The sequence below is a fragment of the Carassius carassius genome, chromosome 42 (genome assembly GCF_963082965.1).
Source record: "Carassius carassius chromosome 42, fCarCar2.1, whole genome shotgun sequence".
In the NCBI taxonomy this organism is placed as follows: domain Eukaryota; kingdom Metazoa; phylum Chordata; class Actinopteri; order Cypriniformes; family Cyprinidae; genus Carassius; species Carassius carassius.
The window spans coordinates 25742494-25766568 of NC_081796.1; the positions used below are offsets into that span (position 1 = coordinate 25742494).

Consider the following 24075-nt stretch of genomic DNA (forward strand, 5'->3'; position numbering starts at 1 on the left):
AGCCCAGTAAATCAGGAGTTTAGGAGCTTCTCCAGGTTTCTGTAAGTACCAGGATAAATAATCATCAGAACCATCATTGTACACATCAGTGCTGGTTTTGCAGCTGATCTTCACTGTTTCTCCTGGTTGAGCTGCTGCTGTTGAGGGACTCTGAGTGACGCTGATCTGTCCTCTACACTCTGAAACACACAACAAGAAGAAAATCAACTCAAAACTTTGACAATATACTTGAAGAAATGAATTGATATCAAACTTGTGCTGCACAAACCTTGAGCAAACGCTGTGAGAGTCCAGATGAAGATGATGATGAAGGTCATGTTGATGAAGATTGTTGTGTGTGTCAGTGATGAAGTGTTAAACTCACAGCACTATAAACACTCTCAGAGCACTGAAGCATCTGATCAATATGCAAACACACTCACATCATTTACCTGAAGACAGTCACTCATTAACAGACACAGAATACAATTACTAAATTAATCTTTCAATATTCGATCTTCTCATAGCTACGCTGTTGTATGAGATCATTTACTTCTGAATAAATCTTCAAAATAATCTTTCGTATATTATCCTGAATGATTCTTGGATAGAAAGATGACTTTTATGTCAAATCCATGGATGTCCTGCAGGTTTTTACAGACTTGAGGATCATCACACACGTGTCTCTTTAGTAATAATGCAGACTGTATAAAGCAGATGAAGTAAATGAATGATATTTTCTGCTGTGAGTCTCTGTGTTTGTTGGAGACTCAGTTGATGTGTGTTTGTTCAGTTAGTGAAGCGTTCAGCAGGTTTTTGTTCAGGTGCTCTATAAGTTTGTATCACTGTGGTACACTTTTGCCACTTATTAATACAACAACTGACTGTTAAACACTTTGCTGCTCTATAGAAGTAGATGCACTTTTACACTTATTTATATTATGCCATTTTATTTTTAGTTCACATTGAATGTTTGGCAGGCAACATTTAAACCGGTTTCACTTTATATTTGTTCCCTTTAACATGTTCTGTTGCCTATAAGTCATGTTGCACCTACATTTCTACAATCGCTCATCAGAGTATTAGTGAATTATTAGTAGAGTATTAGGGTTAGAATAAGTTGACGTTCTTGCAAAGTTACTTCTATTCAGTAAAATATCTGTTGGGAGACCATGATAATAAAGAGTTAGCATATATTAAGCAGAAAGTCTTCTAATACTCTGCTGAGAGTTAGTAGAAGTGCAACTTTAATTATTGTCAGCAGAATGATCAAAATAAAGTGTTACCTAAAAACCATATGTTTTTCTTTGTCACTGCATCTTTGTATTTTTATCCAGTAAACTATAATAATTTCTGTTATTTCCTAATAACTTGATTTTATGAGTTTTCATAGATTCAGCTCTATTTTTTCATTGATAATTAAATTCTAAACGTTATAAAGTTACACTGAAATCAAATTTATATTAGTTTGTCGTTTTGACACCACTTCGACAGACAGGAATTATACTAAACTTTTCAGTGTGTTGATTTCTCAGAAAAGCCTGTGGATATTTTTAAATGGGAAATTCTTGTAACCTAATACTATTTTTCTTTGTTAATACTTGACATGTTAATAATTGATAAGATGAAAATTATATTTTCTATTTTTTAAAACAAACTTTTGTATCCAATACTCTCTGACTGCTATGAAAGTATTCAATGAATTCCTGCAGTAATTATGATTATTCACATCTGATTTTTAATAGTAACTAGTAAAGTGACTAGTAAGTCGATAATGAAAATGAATTTTCAATTCAATATATTTCACCAAACTTTCATTGCTTTGCTGATCACAGGTTTTGTAATAATTCATTCAGGTGACTAGAAGTTTAATGCTGCAAAAATGACTAATAAAACTATCACTGTATTTATCGTTCATATATATGTTTTTCTGAAGCTGAAATTAGAGAAATGCTTTCTTCTTGATTGAGGTGACTCTTGCGTGTTTGTCAGGCTTCACTCGTCCTAAAGTGAGCGTCCTGCCGCTCTCCAGTGCAGAGATCTCCTCAAAGAAGACAGCGACACTGGTGTGTGTGGCCAGCGAGGGCTTCCCGTCAGACTGGAGCCTGAGCTGAAGGTGGACGGGAGCAGCAGGTCTCAGGAGAGCAGCGCTGGGCTCCTGGAGAAGGACGGTCTGTACAGCTGGAGCAGCAGCCTGACTCTCTCTGAGCAGGAGTGGATGGAGAGCGTCTCAGTGAGCTGTGAGGCCACACGGAGCGGCCAGCCTGCGCTCACTGGACACGTGACGAGACAGCAGTGTTCAGAGTAGATCTGCTGCTCTTTTCACTCGTGTCTCACACCGAGACTAACAGCACATGAGCGACTCCTTCATTCTCCACATCCAGCTTCAGTCGCTCGCATCTGCATCTGCTCGGCTTTGTGTGCTTCATACCAGACTATGTGTGTACTTTATTACTCAGTTATGATGTTATTAAAATGCAGTACATTGTAGATTTATGTCTTTGAGTCGTTTTGTGTAATTTGTGTTTCAGTTCTTTCATTGGAATATTTTATAAATAAACTTCACTCAGTGAACCATGAAAACACCTGCAGATTCATGATGAAACAAGAACATGAACATTACCAACCTCACAGATAAAATCGTAGATAACTTTAATAAAGATAAAGTAGATTTAAGTATTTATTGTGTTAAAAACTAAATTTAGTGCTTTATATTTCATTCAGTATTTATAAACATGTGCTCTGTTGAGTGAGTGATAGTGTTTGAGCAGCTGCAGCATCAGTTCAGTCACTGTGACTCTGACTGACACAGGTTTTTGTACCACGCTTTATCACTGTGTGAACACAAGATCACCCACACAATCACCATCAGAATCTGTTCTGCAGTGAAAACTCTGACAGTAATAATGTCCAGCATCTTCAGTCTGGACTCCACTGATGGTCAGAGTGAAATCACTGTTAGATCCACTGCCACTGAATCTAGATGGAGTTCCTGACTGGAGAGTGTTTGCAGCATAAATCAGGAGTTTAGGAGCTTCTCCAGGTTTCTGTAAGTACCAGGATAAAGGCTGAACACTCCAACCCTGGTAAACTTCAGGACTGGTTTTACAGGACATGGTAACTTTGTCTCCTGGTTGAACAGGTTTCACTGCAGGCGTCTGAGTGACTGTCACTCCAGCTGCTGATTCTACTTCAAGAAAAATGAACAAACATTCAGAATTCAGTATTTGTTGAAGGACAGTATTTCTGGCACAGATGGTCAGTTACAATAGAGTATGTTTATCTCCTCACCTGTGAAACAGTAGCTCGTGAAGATCCAGATGAAGATGGTGATGAAGCTCATGGTTGCTGTTGTTCAGATTCTCAAACTCACAGAGTTATAAAACCTCCTGAAGCTTGTGCTGAAATGCAAATCATCTCTATGTAAATCTGTGTACGGCTTACAGCAGATGATGCACATAAATCATCTTTTCTCGTGTTATACAACAAGCGCAATCTTACACTGGAACATTTCTTAACATAATTAGATATTAATTGTTTATTTTATTTTATGACCTTTGGAGACAATCTAATAATTAAAATGTCTTTTAGGATTTCCAGTGTGGTTGGATGCATTGATGCATATTCCTATCATCGCTTTCTGATGATTACTGTATGGAATGAAAGGATGCCAAATGGAAGAGCAGTGTGAGATATACGCTGTTAAATAAACACAAACTATTCAGTTTATTTGGTCATCTTTAATTTGATCTACAAATACAAAAGCAACAAATAATACTTTTCCCTGTTTGATTTTAATATTGGTATTGTGGCCATCTCTTCATCTGTCATTTCATGAGTCTCTTTCTTCTTGCTGTTGGTTTCTGAATAGAAGTCAAATGCTTCTTTAACCTAATTAAGAAATGTAGCATGTTGAATTAGAGAACATGTAATTATGTGAAAAAGCATTAAGACTATGTGGGAAAAGCTGCTGCACACTGAAATAGATATACACTGAATGATATTTATCAAATGTCAAATGTTTGTAAAGACATGTAACGTAAGCCTACACCCATTTAATGCTTGAAGCTTTATCCCGTTGAATTATGTTTTTGTTAAATGTTTTTCTGCTGCCATATTATTTATTTTTTTTGCCAGTGGGAAACCATGAAAAGGAAAATTAGTTTAATAAATTACTTTTCTGCCAGTTTTAACCTCTGATAACATTGACTGCATCTGAAATGGCATAATTCTCTACTATATAGTACGGAAAAAGCAGTAGGTGAGGTTTTTTTTTATAGCTCCGAACATATGTTCATTAATGACGTCATCAGCGACTAGTCGACTTCGACTCGACTTTCATCACATAAAGGTCGACTTTAAAAAAATCACTAGTCGTTCAACCCCTAGTACTTATTGAAACTACAGTTTTTTACAATCGCTATGACAGTTTTTTCAATACCTTTAACACGTTTCCTAAAATCTTAACAAAGTTAGCACAACATCTGTCTTTGTAGGCTATACAATTAACACATTTCTTATTGCTTTGATACAAAATGCATACAGTTAACACCAATTTAAAATGCTTGAACTTCTTTTACACACAAGCTCAACCAAGAACAAAACAATGTAATTTTAGTCAAATTTACCAATGCTTTCACACTGTATGTCAGAACAGATAACACATGTTCTAAACATATAGGCTAAAGTCAAAGTGTACAGCTGTTCATATTGTGAATTGAAACAAATATATTCCCTGTATTTTATTCCATTGCTAATGTGAAACAGCTTATTGCAGTTATGCGAATATATAAATCACAGCTGATTCCCATCTAGGAACCACACTCAGGTGTTGAGGTTTTTTCAATCGCATGATCATTCTGTATACAGTAAAAGAGGACCTATCTGGGCTGATCTTGTGTGGAAAAGTGCACTCCTGCCTAAATGTGAGATTTTAGAAGATTTGTACCAAAGACTGGTGCCAGAGAAAGGGGACAGATGGGAGACCACTTGCCAATATACTGTATGTGATCACATGGAACAATGTGCGTTCCACCATTCCCAGAACAGACAGTCAATAATGTCTCTTTTCCTTGGCCCTTACTCCCTTTTCCTCAACCCCACTGAGGGAGATGCCAGGATACAATGCATGCTGCATGCCAAGGCATTACAGCCGAACAATACCAGAAGTAGATAATGCATACTAAAAGATACTTCCCCAGATCCCTTGCCAGAGAAGATATCAGGTGTGATGTGGATGAGAACATGTGGCCAAACTTAGAAGTTTAGGCAAATTATTAGATCACATTTATTTATTTACTTTTTATTCTACTGTGGATTTTTGTTCTGTAAATTTTGTATTTTCACATAATGACATAAATTATAAATAAATGACAGCTATATTGCATTTTTTTGTCTTGTATTTTTTATGTCCTGTTGCAAATAAAGTCTTTACTGCAGCAATTCTGTGTCTGTATTTTTTTCTATGATCAATACAATATACTGTCTATTGTATAAGAGCAGACTGACACATAAAATAATGCAGTTTCAGTAGTGAGTGATAGTGTTTGAGCAGCTGCAGCATCAGTTCAGTCACTGTGACTCTGACTGACACAGGTTTTTGTACCACGCTTTATCACTGTGTGAACACATTACCACTGTGGTAACTCTGACAGTAATAATGTCCAGCATCTTCAGTCTGGACTCCACTGATGGTCAGAGTGAAATTAGTCCCACCTGATGCTCCATTCCCACTGAATCGACTGAAACTCTCATCATAGAGATCATTTACCAAATAAATGATGAGTTTAGGAGCTTCTCCAGGTTTCTGCTGATACCAAGCTAATCCCCAGCCAGTTATTCCAGGATCAGTTTTACACTCTATAGTGGCGTCTTGTCGTTCAGAAACAGTCACAGCTTCAGGCTGAGTCACAGTGATTCCTCTGGATGCTGCTGACAACAACATTATATGTGTTCAATCAAATCAAATCAACATTAAAGAGTCAAAAATGAGCATCTTTGACTTCTGTTACCTGGAATAAAAGCTGCCAGAATCCAGATGAAGCTGCTGAAGAGATTCATTGTGTTTGTTGGTTTTGTACCGTGGTAAACAGCAGTGTGTTATAAAGTGTTGAGTCTGAACGCTATAAACACTCGGAGCGCTGAAGCATGTGCTGATGCAAAGTGACTCTCTGTGGAAAAACCCTCCTGGAGGAAAACAGACATGAACATCCCCACATGCAGATGAAACCTGAGCCTCTAAACCTGTTTTAGTCTCATGATCCAGTGGTGTGTGTTTTCACTTCTTTAGAAATCTGGAAATCATGTCTTTTTCATTCTGTGTGAGTCTCTGGTTCAGACTGCAGGTTTCTCTTGATTCAGTGACAGAGCTGAAACATTCAGAGAAACAAGTGTGTCACTGTGAACTCAGTGTGAGGGCAAAGGTCATTTCAGAGGTCAAAGGTCATCAAAACTTATTAAAACTGCTTTGACAAATATATGATCTCTTAAAAACCCAAATGAAGATGTGTAAAGAAAATGTATCAATACAGAGATTTTCATCACTTTAGTCCAATAATCCATGACTGCTGTTGAGTCTCATATCAGTGTGTGTGTGTGTGTGTGTGTGTGTGTGTTTGTGTGTGTGTGTGAGTGTGTGTGAGTGTGTTTGTGTGAGTGTGTGTTAGTGTGAGTGTGTGTGTGTGAGTGTGTGTGTGAGTGTGTGTGTGTGTTTGTGTGTGTGAGTGTGTGTGTGTGTGTGTGTGTGTGAATGTGTGTGTGTGTGTGTGTGAGTGTGTGTGTGTGTCGTGGAGTTTGTGTTCATTTGAGTGTGAAGGAGGTTTTTGTACGACGCTTTCACTAGAATGAAACACTGTGGTACACTTTTGGTGGAGGAACTAAACTGACGATCAGAAGTAAGTCTTTCTTAAATGATCTAATATAAATATATAATGTGTGTGTGTTTTAAATAGAGGTTTAATGTTATTTGATAATATTTGGCAACAATATTCTTAATTTATTACAAATAATTTTACTAACAAGCTCTACTTACATTTCCCATCATATTTATAGTTAAGTTTTCTTCTATTTTTTTGATTGATTGCATCAGTTTTTGCATTTTAATTATTTAATTTTGTCTACAATGTTAAGTCATATTTGGTGATAGTTCATATTTGTACATTTTAAACCATAGTTCATATGTGTACTTAATGTTTTAAATTAGTATTTTTACACCTGATGTCTGCTAACATTTCAATATATTTTAATTAATGCCTTTTTATGATTTTTCAATTGTTTCTTAATATATTTCAGTTGGTGCATGACATAAAAGCTGAATAATGTAGACAGAATATAATCTAATTGCTGTCAATGTGAGTCAAAAAGACATTCAGTTGATAAACAAGTTAAAATAAATGATTTAAACTATTACGTTTATGTATAGTTGTTTATAAGAAAATGTCCTGAATGAGGATTGTTTTCAAATGAATAATATATTGAAGTAAACAATTATAAAAATATCACAATAGAATTATCAGAGATGTTTTATAAAATCAGTTTAAACATTTTACTTATTTCAGAAAGTAACAAATTAGCATTTTACTGTACATCACGTTTACTTTAGAGAAGTGATATATTTATGAATACAGTATACAGTATCTTAGACTTGATCGCTGTTAAAAATATGTAAAATTTACAGTAAAAATAAAAGCAGTGTTTGCCAGACGTCTTATTCTTCACTTCCAAAAATGTAACAGTGTTGTACTGTAAAATTACATGAAATGTCCAGTTAGATTTATTAAAGTTTTTCACTGTGTATAGTAAAATAACTTACAGTGAACTGATGAACAGGTTTCCACCGTAGCGTTTTTACAGTCTTGTACCATTAAAATAACTTTTTTTTATTGTAATAATAGTAAATATTAATTCTTCTAATGGAGAATCATTTTAATCTTCATTCGTGATATTTGTTTTATATGAATGAAAGAAAATGATTAACTACACAAACAAACTATTTGTGATTTTCACAGTGAAGACTGTAGCTGCAGATGTGAATAACTGTGTGTGTGTGTGTGTGCGCGTGTGTGTGTGTGTGTGTGTGTGTGTGTGTGTTGTGTGTGTGTGTCTGTGTGTGTCTCTATGTGTGTGTTGCAGCTGGTCCCGCAGTGAAGCCCTCCGTGTCTCTGCTGCCTCCCTCTTCTCTGCAGATCTCTGGAGACTCAGCCGCACTGCTCTGTCTGCTCAGCTCTTACTCTCCACAGGGGGCGCAGGTGAGCTGGACGCTGGACGGGTCAGAGGTCACCGAGGGGGTTCAGACCAGCGCAGAGAGCGAGCGGGACGGACGCTACAGCCGCAGCAGCGTCCTGAGCCTCAGCAAAGCACGCTGGGAAGCCGGCGAGCGCTTCGTCTGCAGAGTAACACATGACGGAGCTGCTCAGGAGACCACGTTCCTCAAGAGCTCCGAGTGCTGATGTTTCTCCAGTGAAGAGCAGCAGGATTCACAGCAGTCTCCTGATTTACAGCTCAATACTCAAGCAGTCTTTCAATGTGCTGCCATTGCTGTTCATTCAATAAAGCTTCTGAACGCCTTACATTTGTGTCCGACTGCATCATTGATCAGTGTGTCCTTCCTTCAGAGTCCTTCACTAAAGTTTCAGCTGCTGTTGATGGATTGTAATAGTTGAGAACAGCTGTGTTTAGCAGTAAATGTGAACTGAAGCTCTTGGGGTTTGAACATGGTCTCTGGAGACGGAGCTGCTCTATTCTGAGATCATCAGAATCACTAAAGCTGTCAATGCAAATCTGATTTTCAGCTCAAACTCACAGTTTCTCTGTTTGATCGGTTAAACGCTCTGAACTGGAACAGTTTCACTTCTGCTCATCAGAAATGAGTTATGAGTAAGAAATTCATCATCAGCTTGAGATGAATAAGCTACTTGAGAAACTGTTCAAGATCATCTTTTTCATTGCTGGTGATAAATAATGACTTTACTATATGATTAAATATGTGAGTAATATAATTTATAATCTAAGAAAAAAACAAAAACTACACTGGACCTGAGAAATATGGTTACTTTTTGTATATATCAGTTTGAACACTGTAATTTCGCTTATTGTAGTTGAGTCAAACCATCTGTCACAGGACAGATCACAGTCTGATAGAGCTGATTTGACTCCTGACTCAGTTGTGAGCTCATGTGTAGTTCTGTGTTTGGTCTCTGTGTGTCAGTAGTGAGTGATAGTGTTTGAGCAGCTGCAGCATCAGTTCAGTCACTGTGACTCTGACTGACACAGGTTTTTGTACCACGCTTTATCACTGTGTGAACACACCACCACTGTGTGCACTCTGACAGTAATAATGTCCAGCATCTTCAGTCTGGACTCCACTGATGGTCAGAGTGAAATCACTGTTAGATCCACTGCCACTGAATCTAGATGGACTTCCTGACTCAAGCTTTTTTACATAACGAATCAGGAGTTTAGGAGCTTCTCCAGGTTTCTGTAAGTACCAGAATAAACCTTCATCTCCATCATCCCATCTGTACACATCAGAGCTGGTTTTGCAGCTGATCTTCACTGTTTCTCCTGGTTGAGCTGCTGCTGTTGAGGGACTCTGAGTGACGCTGATCTGTCCTCTACACTCTGAAACACACAACAAGAAGAAAATCAACTCAAAACTTTGACAATATACTTGAAGAAATGAATTGATATCAAACTTGTGCTGCACAAACCTTGAGCAAACGCTGTGAGAGTCCAGATGAAGATGATGATGAAGGTCATGTTGATGAAGATTGTTGTGTGTGTCAGTGATGAAGTGTTAAACTCACAGCACTATAAACACTCTCAGAGCACTGAAGCATCTGATCAATATGCAAATGAACCGATCCTGTATTTAAATGAGCTTCTAAATGAAGTTTGCTCATTCATTTCATCCTGTCAAGCATTGTATCTGCACATCACACTGTTTCATCTTTGTTTTTTGCAATTATTTTGACTGGTTATCATCTGTCAGTTTATTACAGGATTGGAATATTATTATGGATTTATCAATGGCTTTAAACATTTTGATTATTGAAGGTTTTTGTACATGAATTAAACATGTTTTTCAGCTCAGTTGGTTTGAGGGATCTTAAGAAACATCACTATAGACAGCAGCGATGCATACTGGGTTTTATGGTGCATTGTGGGAATGTTTTGAGCATGAGCGTGATGTCATCCCTGAGTAGTGCACTGACTAGTGAACTAAGGAGCTGATTGAGACACACTCTTACTGACTGACTCACATGTGAACATTTTCATGCTCAAATCATGGTTTATCAATTAGTGTGAACTTAAAAAAAATGCATAAAATTTACAACCAATTCCAACCAATGTTTAAATAAATAGATCTAAATATCTATTTTTAAAAATCCAAAAGTTTTGCCTTTTATGCCTCTTGCTTTGTACTTTTGTTCTGATTTTAATGATGAAGGTTGACACGACTAAAAAGAACAAATTAAAATCATTCAGGTCCAGAGACATTTTTTGAGGTTTCAGCATCATTCCTCCAGTCTTCAGTGTCACATGATCTTCAGAAATCATTCCAATATGCTGATTTACTGCTCAAGAAACATTTCTGCTTTCTTTCAAAAGACAAAAAATATCAGAGTCAGAGAAGCTTTGTTATCATTTCAGCTCTATACAGCTTGTATATAGTGAAACGGAACAGCGTTTCTCCAGGACAACATTAACTCAACTTAACTACAAAACTCACATTGTACTGAGCAAAAGACTATACATAATTAAACATTATTAAATAATCTAACATAATACTAAAACTGGGAAAAAAAGTAAAAAAAAAAAGTAAAAAGTTGACCATAAAACAAAGTAGAGACTACATAAAGTGCGTATGTGCATGCCTGAATGAGCAGTGCAACAGCCTGGGACATTACAATATATATATATATATATACATAGAACAGGTGACAATATTAATAGATAAGGCACGATATTTGAGGTAGATTTTATGCAAATGTGTGGACGTGCAAAGTATGCAGTTGTGTTTCAAGTGTTTGTAATTCAGGTATTTATGAGATGTTTATGTGTGAGTGTATTTTTCAGGTCAGTTGACATGGAGTTGAGGAGTCTGATGACTCGAGGGAAGAAACTGTCCTGCAATCTGACTGTGATGGTCCGAATGCTTCTATACCTTCTTCCGGATGGCAGAAGGGTGAAGAGCTGGTGTGAGGGGTGTGTGGGGTCGCTAGCAATCGTACTGGCTTTTCGAATGCAGTGAGTGGTGTAAATGTCTGTGATAGAGGGGAGAGACTCCAATTATCTTTTCAGCTGTCTCTACGATCCACTGCAGGATCTTGTGATCTGTGATGGTTCAATTCCCAAACCAGGTAATGATGCCGGTTGCTCAGATTACTCTCCACAGTCCTTCTTTAAATGTGTTGACGATGGGAGATTTGCATTCTTCGGTCTGCATAAAAAGTAAAGACGCTGCTGAGCTTTCTTTGCTATGGAGCTGGTGTTGAGAGATCTGGTGAGGTTCTCCGTCAGATGAACACCAAGGAATTTGGTGCTCTTTATGATCTCCAGAGAGGAGCCGTCGATGTTCAGAGGAGAGTGGTTGGTATGTGATCTCCTAAAGATCTCTTTTAATACCCATATGGAAATATAATATGATGTATATTGCTCTATATTAAAAGTGATATTTCCATATGTTACCCATAAGGTGATGCAGAATTTCCACATATATATATTCTCTGGATAGATGAAGATATAACTTAATAAGCTCTATATGTCTATAAGTTAATAATATCTATGTGATATCTATCTGTGATAACTGTATGTAAATATATGCAATTTTATTAAAACAACATATAGACAAAATATCTATCTATCTATCTATCTATCTATCTATCTATATATATATATATATATATATATATATATATATATATATATATATATACGTTTTTATAATGGATATGCATGTAAATTGACATATACAGTATGTCCAAAAGTGTTATACATAAACATACATACAGTATGTGGAATTTTTTTTTTTTACAGTCGATGGAGAAACTCTGACACACAATATGAGGGTTTTAGGATCATAAATCAGCAGAGATACTGTCTGATCTTTATGTGAAGCATTTGCTGAACCGACCTGAAAGAGACAGTTTGAAGAACTGTGAAACAAGGTTTACATATCATTCATGTCAGATTATATTACTGATTTGAAATATGTTACTGAACTGAGTTTCTGTGCTGAATTTAAGTATCCTAGAGTTTTGTCATTCATCATTCATTATAGCAGCTGTATCTGTGTGACTGAAAACAGCTGCATGTGTTTGTGAGACAGATGTTGAGCTTCAATCTCCATCATGTGATGGATCTATAAGAGCACAATGAATCAAATCAAAACCTCGAAGCTGTGCAGATTCAATCAGTCCAGTTTCCAGCATTTCTCTTCTCCCTACAGAGAGTCAGAATATGAGGAGAAAGAGCAAAAACAACAGAGTTTCAGATCCTCCTTTGAGCAGCTGCAGCATCAGTTCAGTCACTGTGACTCTGACTGACACAGGTTTTTGTACCACGCTTTATCACTGTGTGAACACAAAGTCACCCACACAATAACCATCAGAATCTGTTCTGCAGTGGTAACTCTGACAGTAATAATGTCCAGCATCTTCAGTCTGGACTCCACTGATGGTCAGAGTGAAATCACTGTTAGATCCACTGCCACTGAATCTAGATGGAGTTCCTGACTCAAGAGTGTTTGCAGCATAAATCAGGAGTTTAGGAGCTTCTCCAGGTTTCTGTAAGTACCAAGCTAAATAATCATCAGAACCATCATTGTACACATCTGTGCTGGTTTTACAGCTGATCTTCACTGTTTCTCCTGGTTGAGCTGCTGTCGTTGAGGGACTCTGAGTGACGCTGATCTGTCCTCTACACTCTGAAACACACAACAAGAAGAAAATCAACTCAAAACTTTGACAATATACTTGAAGAAATGAATTGATATCAAACTTGTGCTGCACAAACCTTGAGCAAACGCTGTGAGAGTCCAGATGAAGATGATGATGAAGGTCATGTTGATGAAGATTGTTGTGTGTGTCAGTGATGAAGTGTTAAACTCACAGCACTATAAACACTCTCAGAGCACTGAAGCATCTGATCAATATGCAAACACACTCACATCATTTACCTGAAGACAGTCACTCATTAACAGACACAAAATACAGTTACTGAAATGAGAACAGAGTAAAAATGAATAATTCTCATAAAATTTGATCTTGTAATAGCTAAACTTTTATAAATACTATTAGATCATTCATTTGAATTAATAAGTCTGCAAGACCAACTTTATATATAGCCTATATATATAATGATAACTTTTATATTATAGGGTTAGTTCACCCAGATAGCAAATTTATGTAATTAATAACTTACCCTGATGTTGTTTCAAACCCGTAAGACCTCCGTTTATCTTCAGAACACAGTTTAAGATATTTTAGATTTAGTCCGAGAGCTCTCAGTCCCTCCATTGAAGCTGTGTGTACGGTCTACTGTCCATGTCCAGAAAGGGAAGAAAAACATCATCAAAGTAGTCCATGTGACATCAGAGGGTCAGTTAGAATTTTTTGAAGCATCGAAAATATATTTTGGTCCAAAAATAGCAAAAACGACGACTTTATTCAGCATTGTCTTCTCTTCCGTGTCTGTTGTGAGTTCAAAACAAATCCAACGTGATCTCATGAAAATACGTGTGTATTTTTACGTTAAATGTGGTTCTACCACATGTACATTTACTTACGTTTTCATGCACATAAAAACATACAACTTAGACGTATTTATAGCAGTAAAACCATAGACTGTAAAAAATATGGACAAAGCGTCTGTGACGTCACCCATAGACTTTCTGAAGAACGGGTTTGAAGCCGTTTATGGGGGGTATGGGCTGCGCCATCTTGGAAAATCTTGGGAAATCCTAACCCCGCCCACCTTCTGACGCAGCGCGCTTCACTCAGCTCGCTCTGCAAATTCGGTTATCTCTGTGTATATTTTAGGCAACGAAATATGTTATAAAACACCATACTAACTATTTTCGTTTTCATTAAAAGAAATCTTAAACATTATAGCCACACAAATGTGGTTCAGGCAACGCATATTGATTATATTCAACTACACATAACGTTTGCCTATTTATGAAAAAACTAAATATAAAACACAAACCTGCCTCTTTTAATTTTAAATATAATATAAAAATATTAAACATTTTATGGTCCAGGCAATATGTGCATTTGTACTAAACAACAGATTTCGCAGTAAACAACATTACAGATCATCTTCGTTGTATTAAAATTTAAAATGACAAAACTCAACCCAGTCTCTTTTTGTTAAATTTCAGTTTTATCAATATTAGCCATTATAAAAGTATAAGTAAAAGGTATAAGAAGCTATACAAATAAAGCAAACAATTCAGTTGAACATACAAAGTCAGCGCTCTAGTCTAACCATACATCGGTAAAGTTAAATAGCTTATAAAGTTATGAAACTTCCCCTCAGCCAAAACGATTGCCCAGGGAAAAAATTATAGATTTACGAGACCAAAAATCGCCCATTAGATATACACAAGATTAATTATATCTCATGTTTAACCACTACAGAGACGCCAGAGTCCGCGGCATTGGCGGCAAACTTTAGAAGGTCTAGCCGAGGAAAGACTGCTTCAGGCGGGGTACATGAACGCCGAGCGCCCGGTCATCGCTGGATCAACTGGATATAATTTTCATAAATCTTTAAATAAACCACAGATTTGAGCTTCAAACAACTACATTCTCGCCTGAAAACCTCTTAAAACTACATTTCATGATACAGAAACAGTAGTATTATATGTCAACTGTATTAAAAAATGGCGCTTCTTGTTGTCATTCTCCGTGGCGCTGCCTTGTCAGCTGTCAATCAAGCTGTCACTCAAAGTTAACCACACCCTTATTGTCATATATTTTATATCTAAATACGATCTAAACTAACGAGTTAGAAAAAAAATCACCCCCCTCACAGTTGTCAGGCACTCGGAAGCTATCGAAAAATACAATAAAAGTCCATGGGACCAACTTGTAAAAACATGAATTTATGCTGTGAAAACGGACATTTTAACATGGGGGCTATGGACATTTGCTCCCTTTTGGGACCTTCCCCTGGCGGATTTTCGATGTATTGCAGTATTTCGCACTTCCGGGTAGGCTTCATTTTTCAGATCAGAATGTTGCCGCTTGAGTAAAACGTACAAATACTTACGTGTTAGCAGCTAAAAAAACGTAAATAATCTAACGTAAAGTGTGAATTTATATGAATTCCCATGTATTAATATTAAAATCGTGGCTTTAATGATTTAAATCTGTTGTATTTACTTGTCATATCAATAAATGTTTTTATTGAATTTATTGAAAGCAGTTTACTCATCTACTTAATAGGAAATAACATTTCTGTGCATGCTGCAAACCATAGATACACAAAAGCACAGCATAAAATTACAAATCACATCCATTTTATTTGTTTGCTGTACTCCATATCTTTAGAATCCAGATGTTTGCAAGGAACATATCCATATCAATCGATCTTCATCTTCATTCTCAGCAACAGCGTCCGTCACAGTCAAAGCCCGCGCTCCTTATGATTCGAATTTGAAAATAGCGCCAGTGCGCCACAGGAACGTTACGACATGGTTTACGGCACTAATATTGAACTCTCATTGGTTCTCACATAATTCGTCACAGATTGCGACATGTCGTGTTTCAGTTGATAGACATTTGAAATCAGTACTGCTACTGCGCCAGTGCGCCTTCACGGAGAGAAGACAGATTCATAATTTCACAGATTAATAAATTAAATTCTGCTCTGAACCCTATAAAAACTATTACCTCCAGAGAGGACTGCGACTGGAACTCATTATCATTTGAACTACTTTTGGTACCACTTTTGATATTTTTTCGCAAAAAATAAATGATTAACATTATGTTTGTTTGTCTGTTATTTGTTTATTTATAACAGTAACGTTATGTAGTTTAAAGAAATGGTTATGCGTAGGTTTAGGGGTAGGTGTAAGATTAACGTTAGTGGCTCAAAATAACGTTTTAATGTTATATTTTTACTAAAATTGTGTTTTATTATGTTTTATTCTTTTAACATTCTGTATAAAATGGGTAGGTTTAGGTTTGGGTGAGGTATAGGGATCTTACATTTATTAAAAAAAAATTATAAAAAGGGAAAATATACATAAATATTTAAAAAATTAATCCGACACGCATTGAAAAGCAGCTTCATGAGCAAATTTCTATGGATAACTGACTGGTCAGAGAACATGTTCTATCTGTACGTATTTGAGGTTGTTTTTACGTAAACTTCGATACGTATCGAACCTGTAATTACGTCCAGATAATACGTAAATGACACTGTAAATACGTAAAGGCACATACGTATTGGACAGTTTTAATTTATGTCTAAATATGTACGTTTTGATTGTGAGATCAGGCTGGTTGTGAGAGAGAGTTCAAAACAAATCAGTCTGGATATCCGGTTCGCGAACGAATCATTCAGTTCACCAAATCGAACTGAATCGTTTTAAACGGTTCGCATCTCTAATACGCATTAATCGACAAATGACTTAAGCTGTTACAGAGAGTTCATAGATGGCCTCCATAGCCATAACAGGACAGAACGAGAGTTCACAGATGGCTTTCATGACAGGGCAGGATGAAGTTTCATAGATGGCCTCCATAGCCATGACAGGACAGGATAAGAGTTCAAAGACGGCCTCATAGACGTTACAGAACAGGACGAGAGTTCATGGATGGCCTCCATAACCGTGACAGGACAGGTCAAAGATTTACAGGCGTATACTACTGACACCTCTGCAGATTCTGCAGCAGTACCCTCAGTCAGGGCTTAATTTGTGCCGGAACAAGCCGGATCCGAAATCCGATCCGACACCTCATTTTGGTGGATCCCCCTCCTCCAGGGGCGGCGTTTCCATATGGCAGACAGAGAATAGCCAGATATGTGCAGTGAAAATTATGCAAAATTAATATCTCTATTATAATTGGTTATTATTATTTTAAATCACAGGGTTTTCGAAATATTTAACCAATAATAAGTATTTAAAAGGAGCTTGTAAAACTTTGTAATGCCATTGGATCCTCAAGCTCTTGCGAAACCTCGTCACTTTACACTTCTTCACTCAGATTGACATGCGCGCACAGCTGGAGGACACAGATCTACGCTTATCCGCAAAGCAAGGGTAGACAAATAACTGTTTGAATAGTACAACATTTTCTTTACTCAAACACTATGTCTGTTAAGGCTATTGTTTTGTGTGTGCTTGAAGACTGGAGAAGTAGGTTTTTTGCCATCTAGCCAAAATACTTTTGTACGTTTTAAATATCCTGCTGTGCTTAAGTGCTTAATAGTTTATATCATGAGATTTTGGCTAAGTGTATTAAACAACAAGAAAAAAACTAAGCGCCCATAGCAACAATAAACGTTATACCCTAACCTGTAAAAGGTGATGATGGCATTTAATGCGCTGCATTTGCCTCAGATGCAGACAAAACACAAAACTCTTAATTTGCCGGCCAAAGACCTTGTTAATTCCATGTGAGCTTGTTTTTATATAGCCTTATGTTAATTGCATGTGTCTGATACAACACAAGCAGTGTTGTTTAATTATTGATTTTTCTGCCTTTTCTTTCTTTCCCCCTGTATTTTAGTAGTGTGCCATGAAACTGTATTATTTGTCAAAACCCATCAGACATCATATTGTTTGTAATTGGATGCTTAAAAAAAACTATGAAAAATAACTCGTATATTATACTCGCAAGCTTTGGATGTGACTTTGAGGGCACATAATACAGTCTTCGGAGCGTGCGAGTACCAAATGACTTAAAATACTTAAAAGGTGTTCAAATTATACATTTTTGTGACAATGCAACAATTACCTGATTAGTCAAGTGACAGTTCTGTCAGCTGTCCCGATCGAAATGTGAGGCTTGTATCGCAGTGCGTGCAGGTCGCTTTAGTACAGACAAGATGCGTTAATGACTTCACGATGTTAATGACACGACATCACGTGTAAACCCATGAGAGTACTACACAAGAGCCATTGGATTGACTTCCCCCACCAGAACCAGACTGAAATTCCTAAAGTGGGGCCTTTTAACCTCTGGTCTCCACAGAAATTTTTATGTCAAGAAAATGGCACAGAAACTGTCTTTTCTACATATATGGACAAAAATGAACTCAAAAAGACTTCTAAATGAATATCAGTCCGCTTCAATCAATCGCTTAACTCCATATTCATTTATATGTAACCCACACATTTGACTTTCATGTTTATAATCACTTATTGTGTATGTCTTTTAATAACTATTGGATAGCTTAAGGATTCATATTCATGTTTCGTATGTATGTGTTCCAATCTGTTAGCTTGAAACAGTTCTGACCATCAGTTATTTGTCAAATGTATCATAATCTTGTTATAGGAATCATGTCCAAAATTATACCCTGCAAGAGCGGGAAAATTCGGACCACATGCTTGATAAGATAACATATGGTTTATGATAGTCCGAGCAAAGACGATATCTGATTGGTCAAGACAACATTTGAAGTGTGGCCAACAGGCCAGTTTAAATACTTAGGACACCATAAAATTTGCTTTTAGTTTTTAGCTATGCTTCTTAGCTTTTGCTATTAGTCATGTTTGCTTTTATTGTTTGCTTTTTAGCTTTTAGCTTGCTTTTAGCTTGTGCTATCAGTCATGCCAGCTTATAGTATGCTTTTAGCTTGTAGCTTTGCTTCCTAGCTTTAGCTTTTAGCCATGCTTTTAGACATCACTGTTCTTTGAGCGCGGTTCCAGCATGCTTCGGCCTGCACGCCTGCTGCTACTTAGCCACGATGAGAAGAAACACCACCTAGTCTCATCAAACTTTACTTCTTTTCTTTTCCGTTTGAGAGTTTCGTGTTCTGAGTTAAGTTTTGTAATGCCGTGTCTAACCTCGAGTGCCCGTTCAACTTCAACCAGCCACACAACTCCGCGTCTTCAGCCAACGCCCAACCACGGGCTTCCCAAGACGTCACTTCAACGACTACTGAACTTCCAGCCAATCAGCGACATCGGGAAACCCCCTTTCAACGACAACTTTACACAGGCAATGTACCTCCAGACATCTGTACTGGCTTATCTAATATAATTTTAACCTCATTGAGGAACTCAATGCGAGGGTTAATTAAGTGATTGATGGTTGTTCATGTTTATGCAATTTAACGTATTGCTGTAAACTTGGGATTCCACATTTCCTTTCTCTTAAACTCATTCTTTCCTAACTTTTGATCTTCCTGCAACTTGTGTGAATGTGTGAGTGCATGCATTTATGTGTTAGGTTAGTTTATATGTCTTAGATTTATCTAATAAAGCCTTATTCATATTGAAAAGAGAAGTATCTTGTGTTTTGTGCTTACAAGTTAATGTCTTAAACTGACGATCTTGTTACTGTGCTAATTAATAGTGTTTTCACTATAGTTTGGATATTAATATATAATAAAGCTGAGGAAATACATCAACTTTGCTCTGTGGATCACCGAATCGGCTTTCACTGTGGATGAAGCTTCATCCAGTCTGGGGTCGTCACATGAGGTTGTTCTCAAGTCGCCTGCAGCTCACTCTAGACAGCGTTGTGTGACTAGTATTGAAGTTGATGTGAGGCCACACGGAGCGGCCAGCCTGCGCTCAGATCTGCTGCTCTTCTCACTCGTGTCTCACATGGAGACTAACAGCACATGAGCGACTCCTTCATTCTCCACATCCAGCTTCAGTCGCTCGCATCTGCATCTGCTCGGCTTTGTGTGCTTCATACCAGACTGTGTGTGTGCTTTATTAATCAGTTATGATGTTATTAAAATGCAGTACATTGTAGATTTATGTCTTTGAGTCGTTTTGTGTAATTTGTGTTTCAGTTCTTTCATTGGAATATTTTATAAATAAACTTCACTCAGTGAACCATGAAAACACCTGCAGATTCATGATGAAACAAGAACATGAACATTACCAACCTCACAGATAAAATCGTAGATAACTTTAATAAAGATAAAGTAGATTTAAGTATTTATTGTGTTAAAAACTAAATTTAGTGCTTTATATTTCATTCAGTATTTATAAACATGTGCTCTGTTGAGTGAGTGATAGTGTTTGAGCAGCTGCAGCATCAGTTCAGTCACTGTGACTCTGACTGACACAGGTTTTTGTACCACGCTTTATCACTGTGTGAACACATTACCACTGTGGTAACTCTGACAGTAATAATGTCCAGCATCTTCAGTCTGGACTCCACTGATGGTCAGAGTGAAATCACTGTTAGATCCACTGCCACTGAATCTAGATGGAGTTCCTGACTGGAGACGGGTTGTATAATAAATCAGGAGTTTAGGAGCTTCTCCAGGTTTCTGTAAGTACCAGCTGAGAGCAGGTTTTCCGTAATAACAGCAGTCTGGATCTCTGTTAAATGTACAGGTTACAGTGACTGATTGTCCAGTCTGAGCGAGCAGCACTGAGGGAGTTTGAGTCACTGTCACCTGCCCAAAAGATTCTGTCAAATGAGAAAGATTAGAAATCACAAACACTTTTGCAAACATATATCTTCAAAACACTCAGAAGATAGCAAGTAAACAACGTATAATCTTTACAGACACAAACCTCGACACACTACAGCCAGCGTCCAGATCAATATGGTGATGAAAGGCATTTTTGTTGGTTACAGGTTCAGTTCTAGTGAGAAACAGTTGTTGATAAAGTTTGATGTTTGACAGAGTTATAAACACATGCAGAGCACTGAAGTGTGTGTCACTCATGTAAAACACTCTCTCTATGCAAATACTGCAGCAGTGAACAGTTTGAAGTTAGTCTAATGATCTCTTTCATTGAACAGGAAAATCAACTGGATTGGGGAAGTTGTGCAATGTGATGTAGGGACTATTTTACAGCAGGGTTACATCTCTATCTTCCAGAGAAAGACTCTGGTTTATATTAACTACAGGTGTGTCTTTTTACAGTACAGTTTATTAACACTATACCGGGGCATTAGGACCCACTCTGAGCACAGGATGAGCTCCACCTGCTGGCCTCACTAACACCTCTTCCCCGAAAGTCTCCCATCCAAGTACTGACCAGACTCAACCCTGCTTAGCTTCAGTGTGTGTGCAGGAGAAAGCTGCAGGTTGATGATGGCTTGTGTAGAAGATCTCCTCAAGCGTCTCGCTCAGAGGAGCATTCACAGAATAGATCAGCATGATCCTCTTTAACACACGTGTAGTCAAGACCAGACCGAAACCAACACCAAGAGCCACTCCACAGATCATCAGTGCTGAAAGTACTGCTCAGTGTTTATTTGTCCGCTCTAGTCATGGATGAGTTTTGTACTATGATGGCACCCAGCATGCATTGCAGCATGAAGCTTTTTGTTGATTGTCATCTCTGTTGAGATTGTTGCTGTGTTGTGAAGTCAGCTATAGATGCTGTGTTTTTACCTGTTTCTTTTTTATATCAGTTATTCTGTTTGTTAACAGCAAGTGTTTGTGACTAATAGTCAATCATCACTTTATTAATCAGTTAATTATCACAATATCTTCAACAGTGCTCCACTGTTACTTTTAGTGTGGACTCATATAAATACTGAGCAGTACTTCTTTATCACTGGGGATTTTGCTGTTTATGTTGTCGTCTGTGGGTTTAACAGTCATTATGAGCTTTTAAATGCTGTCAGACTGTTGACTAGCAGTTAAAGTCTGAACATTCAGTTAACATGCTGTGTGATTCTTGATGTATTTTAAGTATGCTTAGTGAAGTGCTCAGGCATTTTTATTCAGCTGCTCTGCGGGTCGTTTCACTGACATTCACTTTGAATCAAATCATGTTTGTTGATGACAATAAAGGACAACATCACATTTTATTTTTATTCTGAACTCTGAGCACTGGACACTCCTGACTCAGTTGTGAGCTCATGTGTAGTTCTGTGTTTGGTCTCTGTGTGTCAGTAGTGAGTGATAGTGTTTGAGCAGCTGCAGCATCAGTTCAGTCACTGTGACTCTGACTGACACAGGTTTTTGTACCACGCTTTATCACTGTGTGAACACACCACCACTGTGGTAACTCTGACAGTAATAATGTGCAGCATCTTCAGTCTGGACTCCACTGATGGTCAGAGTGAAATCAGTCCCACCTTGTGCTCCATTCCCACTGAATCGACTGAAACTCTCATCATAGAGATCATTTACCAAATAAATGATGAGTTTAGGAGCTTCTCCAGGTTTCTGCTGATACCAAGCTAAACCCCAGCTAGTTATTCCAGGATCAGTTTTACACTCTATAGTGGCGTCTTGTCGTTCAGAAACAGTCACAGCTTCAGGCTGAGTCACAGTGATTCCTCTGGATGCTGCTGACAACAACATTATATGTGTTCAATCAAATCAAATTCAACATTAAAGAGTCAAAAATGAGCATCTTTGACTTCTGTTACCTGGAATAAAAGCTGCCAGAATCCAGATGAAGCTGCTGAAGAGATTCATTGTGTTTGTTGGTTTTGTACCGTGGTAAACAGCAGTGTGTTATAAAGTGTTGAGTCTGAACGCTATAAACACTCGGAGCGCTGAAGCATGTGCTGATGCAAAGTGACTCTCTGTGGAAAAACCCTCCTGGAGGAAAACAGACATGAACATCCCCACATGCAGATGAAACCTGAGACTCTAAACCTGTTTTAGTCTCATGATCCAGTGGTGTGTGTTTTCACTTCTTTAGAAATCTGGAAATCATGTCTTTTTCATTCTGTGTGAGTCTCTGGTTCAGACTGCAGGTTTTCTCTTGATTCAGTGACAGAGCTGAAACATTCAGAGAAACAAGTGTGTCACTGTGAACTCAGTGTGAGGGCAAAGGTCATTTCAGAGGTCAAAGGTCATCAAAACTTATTAAAACTGCTTTGACAAATATATGATCTCTTAAAAACCCAAATGAAGATGTGTAAAGAAAATGTATCAATACAGAGATTTTCATCACTTTAGTCCAATAATCCATGACTGCTGTCTCATATGTGTGTGTGTGTGTGTGTGTGTGTGTGTGTGTGAGTGTGTGAGAGTGTGTGTGTGTGAGTGTGTGAGTGTGTGTGTGTGTGTGTGTGTGTGTGTGTGTGTGTGTGAGTGTGTGTGTGTGTGTGTGTGTGTGAGAGAGTGTGTGTGTGAGTGTGTGAGTGTGTGTGAGTGTGTGTGTGTGTGTGTGTGTGTGAGTGTGTGTGTGTGTGTGTGTGAGTGTGTGTGTGTGTGTGTGTGTGTGTGAGTGTGTGTGTGTGTGTGTGTGAGTGTGTGTGAGTGTGTGTGTGTGTGTGTGTGAGTGTGTGTGTGTGTGTGTGTGTGTGTGTGTGTGAGTGTGTGTGTGTGTGTGTGAGTGTGTGTGAGTGTGTGAGTGTGTGTGTGTGTGTGTGTGTGTGTGTGAGTGTGTGTGTGTGTGAGTGTGTGTGTGAGTGTGTGTGAGTGTGTGTGTGTGTGTGTGTGAGTGTGTGTGTGTGTGTGAGTGTGTGTGTGTGTGTGTGTGTGTGTGTGTGAGAGAGTGTGTGTGTGTGTGTGTGTGTGTGAGTGTGTGTGTGTGTGTGTGTGTGTGTGAGTGTGTGTGTGTGAGAGTGTGTGTGTGAGTGAGTGAGTTGAGTGTGAGTGTGTGTGTGTGTGTGTGTGTGTGTGAGAGTGTGTGTGTGAGTGTTTGAGTGTGTGTGTGAGTGTGTGTGTGTGTGTGTGTGTGTGTGAGTGTGTGAGTGAGTTGAGTGTGTGTGTGTGTGTGTGTGTGAGTGTGTGTGTGTGTGTGAGTGTGTGTGTGAGTGTGTGTGTGTGTGTGAGTGTGTGTGTGTGTGTGTGTGTGAGTGTGTGAGTGAGTTGAGTGTGTGTGTGAGTGTGTGTGTGTGTGTGTGTGTGAGTGTGTGTGTGTGAGTGTGTGTGTGTGTGTGTGTGTGAGAGTGTGTGTGTGAGTGAGTGAGTTGAGTGTGAGTGTGTGTGTGTGTGTGTGAGAGTGTGTGTGTGAGTGTTTGAGTGTGTGTG

General features: G+C 38.0%; 1 long non-coding RNA gene, 1 pseudogene and 5 gene segments (V, D, J or C); 2 read left to right on the top strand and 5 right to left on the bottom strand.

Moving 5' to 3' along the window:
* LOC132124389 (Ig kappa chain V region 2717-like) overlaps window positions 1-394 on the bottom strand; it is a 597-nt gene extending 203 nt beyond the window's left edge. Inside the window, 2 exon segments of the V gene segment in view lie at window positions 1-179; window positions 269-394. The exon segment at window positions 1-179 is cut by the window's left edge and continues 203 nt beyond it. Coding sequence covers window positions 1-179; window positions 269-317 — 228 coding nt within the window.
* Window positions 395-1151: 757 nt separating this feature from the next.
* On the top strand, window positions 1152-2389 carry LOC132124421 (Ig lambda chain C region-like; annotated as a pseudogene).
* Window positions 2390-3719: 1330 nt separating this feature from the next.
* On the bottom strand, window positions 3720-6298 carry LOC132123881 (Ig kappa chain V region 3381-like). The segment is given in 3 exon segments: window positions 3720-3729; window positions 5607-5910; window positions 5991-6298. Coding segments are annotated over 3 exon segments (363 nt in total).
* Window positions 6299-6715: 417 nt separating this feature from the next.
* Window positions 6716-8546, top strand: LOC132124405 (uncharacterized). Its single transcript, XR_009426755.1, has 2 exons — window positions 6716-6872; window positions 8110-8546. It is a non-coding gene; the product is annotated as an uncharacterized LOC132124405 (long non-coding RNA).
* A 3661-nt stretch (window positions 8547-12207) lies between these two features.
* LOC132124347 (immunoglobulin kappa variable 1-27-like) lies at window positions 12208-13074 on the bottom strand. The segment is given in 2 exon segments: window positions 12208-12904; window positions 12994-13074. Coding segments are annotated over 2 exon segments (405 nt in total).
* A 7081-nt stretch (window positions 13075-20155) lies between these two features.
* LOC132123864 (immunoglobulin kappa variable 1-8-like) lies at window positions 20156-20802 on the bottom strand. The segment is given in 2 exon segments: window positions 20156-20591; window positions 20699-20802. Coding segments are annotated over 2 exon segments (378 nt in total).
* Window positions 20803-22119: 1317 nt separating this feature from the next.
* Window positions 22120-22732, bottom strand: LOC132123882 (immunoglobulin kappa variable 1-12-like). The segment is given in 2 exon segments: window positions 22120-22433; window positions 22518-22732. Coding segments are annotated over 2 exon segments (363 nt in total).
* Window positions 22733-24075: the final 1343 nt, after the last annotated feature.